Source organism: Chinchilla lanigera, unplaced genomic scaffold (assembly GCF_000276665.1).
Source record: "Chinchilla lanigera isolate Chin_1 unplaced genomic scaffold, ChiLan1.0 scaffold00094, whole genome shotgun sequence".
Classification (NCBI taxonomy): Eukaryota; Metazoa; Chordata; class Mammalia; order Rodentia; family Chinchillidae; genus Chinchilla; species Chinchilla lanigera.
Genome location: NW_004955495.1, coordinates 4,544,152 through 4,553,477, shown reverse-complemented (window position 1 = coordinate 4,553,477; position 9,326 = coordinate 4,544,152). Strand labels below are relative to the sequence as shown.

Sequence of the window (9,326 nt, the reverse complement as noted above, 5' to 3'; positions counted from 1 at the left end):
TCTATCCTCTCCCCAGCCTGATACCCCCTCCCTTTTGATGCCCTGGGTACCAGTGTGACATGAGAATCTTCCATTCAGGATTCTGTGGCCTTGTTGCCCTGGCTGCCAGGAAGCTCCAAGCTCAATCCACAGTGGCTTCCTTAATATGGTGTCTGCTACAACCATGCTTTCGTCTTTTGTTTCTGAGAGTGATCCTATTATACCTAGAAGGTTTCTTTTTAGGTATTTTTTGCTTGCTTTTTTTTTTTTTCCTCTTGGTTTTTGGAATGGGGTCCTGCTAATGTAGTCTAGGCTAGTCATGAACTCACTATCCAGGCTGGCCTCAAACTCACAGCGATCCTCCTGCCTTAGCCTGCTGAGTGCTGGGATTACAGTTGTGCACCACCGCAACCAGCATCTGTGTGGTTTTTATACACCCACACACACACATACATTTTTTCTTGTCCCCTACCCTCCCCCCAAGCAAATAGCTAAGCCCACTTAGAGCTGAGAAGCATCAGCAGGGAAGACAGAGTCTACAGGCCCTCATGGTGATACCTTTAGTGTCCTGCTAGCAAGTCCCTCCGCCGCCTAGCCTTGCTCCTGCTGGCCCGAGCCCCGCCCCTTTGCTGGGATCAGCTGCAGGGTGCCAGCCTGTCGCCCATTGCACCTTCGGCTCCCTGTTTGTCCCCCACCCTCCTGCTTTGTCTCTTGGGGTCTTCCTGCCTGCCTTTCTCTCTGAGCCCCCACCTGTCTGTCTCTGTCTGGCTCCTTGTCTCTTCCTGCTCAGTCCCCATCTTGGTCTGTCTTGGTCACTGCCTGCCTGTCTGTCTCTCTGTGTCTTTCTGGATTTTCCCATCTCTGTACCTCCCTCGTCTGCCCGGCCCCAGCGTTCATGTTCCGCCTGGATGCGTCCACATCTCACCAGAACCTGCGGGTGGACGACCTTGCCGTGGAGTGGGACGCTATGGGCGGGAAGGTGCAGGACATCAAGGCTCGAGAGAAAGATGGCAAGGGGCGGACAGCGTCTCCTGTCAACTCCCCAGCCAGGTAGCCTGCCCTTGGGGTGGAGGGAGGAATCTAGGGTTGGAGGAACCCTGAGTGAATGAGGGGGGGGAGGGCATTTTGGGCAGAATTTTGAGGGTTGAATAAGAGTTTTCCAGACCTGACTGTGAAGGGCATGGTATATAGAAAGAGCTAAATATATATTCTCTAAATATATATTAACCAAACATCAGTAGTGGTTGGGATAGACCAAGGAGGCCCTCCTATGTGGAGAGGCCTGAACTGAGCCTCCCCTCCCTGCCACCCACAGAGGTACTCCATCTCCCAAGAGGATGCCCTCAGGTCGTGGGGGACGGGACAGGTTCACGGCTGAGTCCTACACAGTACTGGGTAAGGATGGAGCGGCGGGAGCGGGAGTTCTGGGCAGGCCTCTGAGGGGAGCAGCTGGGGAGGCAGGGTGTGTCACCAAGCTCCTGTGGGAGTGGCCCCAGGAGAGGCCTTGCTCCGGCCCTGGCCCTGGGAGGACCGGAGTGTTTGGGGCTGAGCGGTGAGGAGTCTGAGCTCATGGGGATAAGAATGAGCCTCTGGGCAGAGGAGTGTCGGATGGCACAGTGACGGGTGGGTTTCCTGGTCTGTGGAGAGGCTGAGATCTTGGGAGGAGCTGGAAGGAATGTTTGCCTGTGAGCAGCTGGAGCGGGACACGAGTTTCCAGCCAGTTTCCAGTGTACCAGTTTCCAGCTGGTACCTGAGTCCCAGCACTCTGGGAGGATGAGGCAGAAGGAGCATGAGTTCGAGCCCAGCCTAGATAACTTAGTGATGACTTAGCAAGACCCTGTCTACAAATTTTTTAAAAAGGCTCGAGGATGTCATTCAGTGCAAAGGCCCTGGGTTCCATCCCCAGTACCACCACCACCAAAAAGCCCCAGAAATTTGGGGAAGTAGCTTAGGGTGGATGGAGGAGCCAGAGTGAGGAGTAGCTGGTGTGTGAGGAGAAGCTGAGAAGGGGAGGGTGGGAGGAGAAAGTGACATCATGGGAGCCACTGGGTCCTGTGAGGGAGAAGCGAGGGTCTGTAGAACGGAGTGTAGAATTGCCAATGTCCAGAAAAGAGCTAGAGACAGAGGCTGAAGTCTGAGGAAGTCATCGTGGTCAGTAATATCAACATGGAAGGAGTGGGGGAGGAGGGGGTGAAGACAGGCTGGACCTGAGAGGATGTTGTGGTCAAGTGGACGATCTGGATTTTCTGAGGAGCACCTGGGACTGGGGAGAGTTGGGGGTTAAAGAGATGGGTGCTAGGCATGGTGGTGCAGGCCTGCAATCCCAGCACTCGGGAGGCTGAGGCAGGAGGATAGTCACAAGTTTGAGGTCAGCCTGGGCTAGGTAGTGAGTTCAAGGCCAGCCTGAACTACATATTGAGACCCTGTCTCAAAAAAAAAAAAAAGAGGGGAGGTGGTGGAGATACAGGGTACAGATACGGAGTGCTGAAAGTTAGATGGGGGGTGGTATTTTTGGAAAGGAGAAGGAGCCTGGGCACCTTGTCACTAGGGCTGGGGCTGAGATCTGTGAAGCTGAGCTATGATCTAAGGGAAGCGGAGTATGAGGCGAGCAGAAGCCCGAGGAACAGCTGTCCTGACGCACCTGGAGGGAGTAGCTGAGACATAGAGAACCCGGATTTGGGAAAGGCAGGGTGAGGGCTCAGGGCTGCGATGTGGAGAGCGACTGAGGCCTGCAAGAGCTGATCTCAGAGCAGCAGCACAGCTCCGAGGGTACCTGGACGCATGTGAGGCCAGTGGGGCATCTGGATGGCAGGAGGAGCGGAAGCCTGGTGGGGGACCTGCTTGTGGAACCCCTGGGGCACCTGCAGCCCTCAGAAGTAGCTGAGACAGGAGAATCTGGCCTCCACCAGGGGTGGGGTCTAGACAGTTCTGGATCCGGAAGACAAGCAATGGCAAGAAACCACTGAGCCCTGGGTTCTACCATAGCTGGGGCTCAGCGGGGTACCTAGACTTGAAGAACTTGAGAGCTCTGGGTGTACAGATTCTGCCAGGAGCAAGAGCCTGGGGATATCTAGTTTCTGGAAAGAATGGAGGGGCATCTGGGGAGGAACTCTAAACCTTGGAAGTATTTCCAAGGAGTAGCTTGGCTTGGAGGGAATCAGAGGAGAAACTGGGGCTTAGAGAGTATCTGGGCTCAGTGGCTGGAATGAATTGATACAGCCAGGGGAGTAGCTGGGGCCTGAGAAGTACCTGCAGGGAGCAATTAGAGCCCAAAGAGTACCTGGAGGGAGTCCGTGGGTCCCTGAGGAATACCTGGAGCCCCAGGAGCACTAAAGAGAGTAGCTGGGGCCTGCGGAGTACCCCAACGGAGTAACTGGAATCTAAGGAGTATCTGGAGACTGAAGCCGGAGTCCAGCAGTAACTGCAGAGTAGCTGGGGCCCACGGAATACCTGAGGGAACAGCTGAGGCCCTGAGGAGGACCTGCAGGGAGCTGCTAGGCTGCTGAGGAGCACCCGGAAGTCCCTGGGGCCCTGAGGAGTTCCTGGGGGAGTGGCCGGGGTCCAGGGGAGTACCTAGAGGGGCAACTGGGGCCCCGTGGAGCACCTGCTGGGTGTAGGGAGTGCCCGGCTGAAGAACAGCTGACCCGGCTCCCCCGGCCCCCAGGGGACACGCTGATCGACAGCGGGGACCACTACTGGGAGGTGCGCTATGAGCCGGACAGCAAGGCCTTCGGCGTGGGCGTGGCCTACCGCAGCCTGGGCCGCTTCGAGCAGCTGGGCAAGACCGCGGCTTCCTGGTGCCTGCACGTGAACAACTGGCTGCAGGTCAGCTTCACAGCCAAGCACGCCAACAAGGTCAAGGTGCTGGACGCCCCCGTGCCCGACTGCCTGGGTGTGCACTGTGACTTCCACCAAGGTGACGCACGTCTCGGCCTCCGCCCTCCTCACCCCCTGCCAACGCCCGCGTCCCCACCCGACTCCTGACACTGCCCTCCGCCCCCAGGCCTCCTGTCCTTCTACAACGCCCGCACAAAGCAGCTGCTGCACACCTTCAAGGCCAAGTTCACTCAGCCACTGCTGCCCGCCTTCACGGTGAGCCCCCCACAGCCCGGGAGCAGGAGGGGGCCCGGGCTCCGGGGCTCGCGCTGAGCCTCCCCCTTCTCCCCAGGTCTGGTGCGGCAGCTTCCACGTGACGACAGGCCTGCAGGTGCCCAGCTCTGTGCGCTGCCTGCAGAAGCGGGGGAGTGCCACCAGCAGCTCCAATACCAGCCTCAGCTAGGCCGCTGGGCCACCCAGCCGGCAGGGTGTGTCTGGGGCTGCAGGCACTGCCCTTCTCTTGCTGCTTGGAGCCTTAACTTGTGAATGAGTGGGCGGTCACCACGGGGAGTGGGGCGCCCCTCTCACCTCACCTCCTAATAAAGGTCAAACACTGGCTAGGCTGTGGTGTTGGTTCTTGGGGGGAGGGGCGCTGTGACCTTGGGGACCTCAGCCTTCCTAGCTTATCAAATAGACAAACAGGCTTTTCCTGTAGCATCTAGAGGCAGCTTCTGAGCCCATCGGGAATAGGTGGGGCCTGCAGTGGGCCGACATCCAGTGGACCCCACCCCCAACTCCCCAAGCCAAGTCACACATGTGAGCCTGGAGGTGATTTGAGTTTTTTTTTTTTTTTTTTTGGTTTTTTTTTCCGGTACCAGGAATCGAACTCATGACCTTGCACTTGCCAGGCAAGTGTGATTTGAGTTTTAATCCTGAATGGATCCTTCTGATGAGATGGGCTCGCTGCTCCCCCAGGAGGTCCACTCACTGCTCCAGCGCCCGCCTCCTCTGCAGCTTCTCCTCCAGCTCTGCTGTCACATCGCCCAGCCCTGGAGGTGGGGACCGCACAGGCCATCTGGGTCAGGGACCCCCTGGCCGTGCCCCGCCCCCAGGTCCACCCAGGACCCAATGCAAAATGAAAATGTGTTCAGAGGCATTTTGAGTTTCCCAGCGGGCCCTCGGGTGCAGGGGACCCTGGGTGACCCCGGGGTCTCACATCATGGATGCCAGCCCTGCATGCACCTCTGCGACCACTTACTTGTCTTGAGGGACAGATCCTGGAATGCGCTGCCTGGTGGCTTCCTGGTCACGACACTGCTGTTGCCTTTGTGCTCTGGAAGGGAAGGCGGATGAGGGCCGAGCCCACAGCCACTGACATGAGGAGGGTTGGGGAAGGCATCCTACCTGGCCTGGGCACAATGGGAGGCTTTGGAAGCTTGGCTGGGGCCTTGGCCAACTTCTTGGGCTTCAGGACGATCGGCCGACTGGAAGAAATCACTGCGTGGACAGAGGTGTGGTGTCCCATCAGGCTGGTAGCCAGCTACACCCACCCTGTGGCGCCACAGCCCCGTCCCCTACCCACCGTCCTGATTCTCGTAGTCAGCAGTTGGGGCGTCCCCAATGGGAGTCACGTAGTTTTCTTCTTGGCTTGGTGGCGGGGGCAGAGAAGGAAGTGGGGGCTTGTCCTGGTTGGACACAGGCGGTAGAGGCTCGGGGCCATCTGCAGGGGGCTTAGGAGCTGGTGAGGAAAGGAGGTCACTGTCAGGGCGGTGTTGTACAGGGGCACCTTGCAGGGGCTTATGTGTGGATGCAAGGATACATACTTGCGTCCCTGTGCATGTGTTTCTGTGAATGTCCCCAATTAGGAATATGTACTTTCTATAGTGTGGACATGCACACTGGTTGGATTTGGATTAATATACCATAAGTAAGCCTGTAATTCTAGCACTTGGGAGGCTGAAGCAGGAGAATCGCTTTCAGTTTGAGGTCAGCCTGGGCTACCTAGTGAGTTCAAGGCCAGCCTGAACTGAGTGAGACCCTGCCTCAAAACAAAACAAAAAAATACTGTACATAAAAGGCTTCTGGAGAAAAAACAAAAACAAAAAACCTGAGAAGCCAGGTGTGGTAGCGCATACCTGTAACCCCGGCACTCAGGAGGCTGAGGCAGGAGGATCATTGTGAGTTCCAGGCCAGCCTGAGCAACAAAGTGCACTCAAGGTCACCCTGAACTGCATAGCAACAGCCTGTCTCAAAAAGACCAAAAAAATAAAAAATAAAGAAAGGCTTCTATACACATGCTTATTGTGCATACACATTCGAAGTGCCCTCTGTCTGCTAAAGTCATGCTTGAGTGGTTTTTGTTTTGTTGGGTTTTTTTTTTTTTTTTTTTCAGTACTGAAGATTGAACCCAGGGTCTTTGCACTGAGCTACATTCCCAGTCCTTTTTTTATTTTTTATTTTGTGACAGGGTCTCACTAAGTTGCCCAGGCTGTGCTTGAACATTTGACCGTCCTGCCTCAGCCTCCCAGAGTTCTGGGAAAGCGAGTGTACACCACTGCTCCCGGTTTATGGTTGAGTCTTGAGTGTGTCCGTGTGTAATTCAGCTGTATCTGTGAATCTTTGCACTTTGGCATGTGAATGTGATCGTGGCCGATGATGGTACATTTGTGATGCGCCATGCATAGGCGTGATTGGCATTTGGGACATGTGTGCTTACATGTGTGAAACTTGCATTTACAGGCTAGTTCAAAGTTCACAGAGTGTGCACATGTGTGTTTGTGTGGTACAAGTGCATCACACTCTTGGGAGCTCAGCCCAGGGAGGATCCCACCGCCTAACCCACATCTGTCCCCGTGTCCTGCTCCTCGGTTCCATACCCTGGACCGATTGCATTTTTGGTCCTTTCCCATACCCACCCACAGTCTCCACCTCTGGGGAAGCTGTCCCTCCACTGGCCATGGATTCTTCGGGACCTTCTGCAAGCACTGCCCCCTCCAGGACGCCTTCCCTGGTCTTCCCCTCTCTTCCCCCCTACTTTAGGGGCCCCTTCCTCCTGCTCTGGCTTCTCCACCCTAGGTTGGGCCCACAGTGTCGGTGTCTGGCTCTATCCACGTCCCCGCCAATGCAGGAGCCCCTCCAGGGCCATATCTGGGTAATTCCTGTCCCTGGACTCTGGGTACTGATGGGGCACGCCACCGGTGTGTGTGTGTGCCTGTGTGTGTGTCCAGTGTCCTAGGTCCCCTCCCTCCTTGCCCAGGTGGGGAGGGGGCATCACCTGGGCCCGGGGCGGAGGGCACCACCCACACACTCTCGCCGCTCTCTCTATCTGCTTCCACGTAGCCTGGAACACAGAGGGCTGCCTGGGGGAGGCACAGCGGCCAGGGGTGGCCCGGAGGTGTCCCTGTGGAGCGCGGGCGGGAGAGGTGCGGGTGCCCGGTGCCCAGGCTCCCCGAAGCCGCACCCACCTAGCACCTTCTCGTAGTCGTCGTCCAGCAGGAAGGGCACCAGCGCCCTCTTGGAGTGTGACACGAAATAGTTGACCACTGCGTCCAGAGAGGCGCAGGAGAACTGGGGGCAGGACGGGGGTACGTTCAGGGCGGGTGGGAAGAGGACCACCCTGCCACGGCACTGGTGGGGATCCAAGCCCAGAGCTTACCGGGTCCTCTACATCGATCACATATTTAGAGCCTTCGCGCTTCACTTTGTAGTGCCGGACAATGGGCTTCCTGTTCAGGGACTGGGCTCAGGATCACGTTCCAGAAGGGAGGGGAGGGCCCGGAGGGCCCGCCCCCGCCCCCGCCCCTAGTCTTGGCGCCACCCCAGGGAAGGTTGACTGCACCCCCAGGGGAGACCCCTCCGGCAGCCGCGTCCTAGCTCCGCCGCTAGGAAGGGCCAGAGACAGACCCAGACCCAGACCCAATCGATCCCACCCCCAACAAAGACCACGCCTCTAGCCCTAGCTCCGCCCCCAGGAAGACGGACCCCACCGAGTCCCCCCAATGGAGGCCCCCATCCCCCTGACTCCACCCGCAGTAAGGACCGGCCTGTTCCCAAGGCTCTGCCCTGGATTCCGACTCCACCCTCGACGTGGCCTTGCCCCTAATCAGAGGGTGCTCGGAGGATTTCGAGGATTTCGTGTTGGGCTCCGATTCCACCACCAACGCGGCTCTTTCTCGCGAACGTGATGCACCGACCAAGGCCCGCCCCCGTCCGGCCATGACCCCCACCCCAGGTCCTGACCCCCCGCCCAAAGGGTTTATTTCCATTCTTGGATTTGATTGACCTGGTGCCTGTCCCAGAGGCCCAGATTCGTTCCCGACTCGATCCTTACCTGACCTGAACTAACCCTAGCACTCTGCCTACAGAGTCCCCAGCACTGCCCCAGGTTCTGACCCTTACCCGGAAGGATCTGCAGCCCCGACTGGGCTCCAAGCCTCCGCTAGGCAACGACACCCAGCGCTTGGAAGGACATCTCCGGATGCCATGCCCCGAACTCTGGCCACGCCCCATGCAAATGTTCCTCCCACCCGGGCTCCCACGCACATGCGCACCCTTTGAACACCTGTCGCGTGGTGACCGACACGCCGTCCGCGCCGGTTCCCCTGGGCCGAAGCAACAGGTTCCCGCACTCGGGGTAGCGCTCCAGGAGGAGCTGAGCGTCCACCCGGTTCACCTTCAGGAAACACCTGGGGAGAATAGACAAGTCACCCACTGGGAAAGCCTCCCACCTCCAGAGGCCAAGCCACACAACCTGGGCCCCGGGAACCGGCGCCATCCCCTAAACCCCAGGACCTGACCCCCGAGACCCAACCCCATTTCTGGACCCAGGTCCAGGCTCATCTCCTGGGTGCAAGACCCAACGCCAGAGATCAGGCCTATCCCCCAGTCCCAGGATCCTCAGACAAACCTTTCGGGCACCTGGGTTCTCATTCTCACCTGTCTGTCCCCTTGCCGAACACCTAGACCCCACCCACACCCCAGGGCCTGCCCCCTCCTCAGGCACAGGTCTGGAAGACCACGCCCTGCCCAGCTAAGCCACGCCCCAAACGGATAACCCCGCCCCCAGCGCACGTCCTCACTCACGGGGGCACCTCCTGCGCTCGGCGCGCCTCCTCCTTGGCCAGGATTTCGGCCATCATGTACAGGTGTCCAGGGAGCAGGGTCAGGTTGGACGGGACACAGAGCTGAGGGGTGATTGAAGCACAGCGACGGCACAGCCCGTGAATAAAGGGGTCTCTGTGCCCAAATCACAGACGCCAGCGTGCAGATCAGGATGGAAAAGCGAGTCCCAGAGCGCCAGAGCTCTGCCTGGCCCCCAAGGGGCAAACCGGGCTTGTAGAGGGTAAGAGAGCGGGAAAGGGGGCCGGGCAGGACCTGGAATCTAGGGTCTCAAAGTCGGCAGTAGCCTGCAAGAGCTGCGCAAGAAGATCGTTAGCTGAAGAGACACGCAGACTTAACACTCCTGGTTTGGAAACGATGGCAGCTAAACGTTTTAGCAGTTTTTTTTTTTTTTTTTTTTTTTTTTTTTTTTT

General features: G+C 58.0%; 2 protein-coding genes across 3 annotated transcripts in view; one reads left to right on the top strand and one right to left on the bottom strand.

Moving 5' to 3' along the window:
• Positions 1-4,411, top strand: part of Fsd1 (fibronectin type III and SPRY domain containing 1) — a gene marked incomplete in the record, with an annotated part of 12,157 nt that extends 7,746 nt beyond the window's left edge. The window contains 5 exon segments of the mRNA XM_013505329.1: positions 870-1,029; positions 1,295-1,374; positions 3,644-3,895; positions 3,983-4,071; positions 4,148-4,411. Coding sequence (XP_013360783.1) covers positions 870-1,029; positions 1,295-1,374; positions 3,644-3,895; positions 3,983-4,071; positions 4,148-4,258 — 692 coding nt within the window.
• Positions 4,412-4,708: 297 nt separating this feature from the next.
• The window catches only part of Stap2 (signal transducing adaptor family member 2), a gene marked incomplete at its 5' end in the record, with an annotated part of 7,903 nt that continues 3,285 nt past the window's right edge, over positions 4,709-9,326 (bottom strand). Inside the window, 9 exon segments of one of the 2 annotated variants that reach the window (XM_005405797.2) lie at positions 4,709-4,844; positions 5,054-5,128; positions 5,200-5,292; positions 5,378-5,533; positions 7,070-7,135; positions 7,260-7,362; positions 7,451-7,520; positions 8,346-8,480; positions 8,878-8,978. In XM_005405797.2, the coding sequence (XP_005405854.1) occupies positions 4,780-4,844; positions 5,054-5,128; positions 5,200-5,292; positions 5,378-5,533; positions 7,070-7,135; positions 7,260-7,362; positions 7,451-7,520; positions 8,346-8,480; positions 8,878-8,978 (864 nt within the window). In that variant the 3' untranslated portion in view covers positions 4,709-4,779. 2 annotated transcript variants of the gene reach the window in all.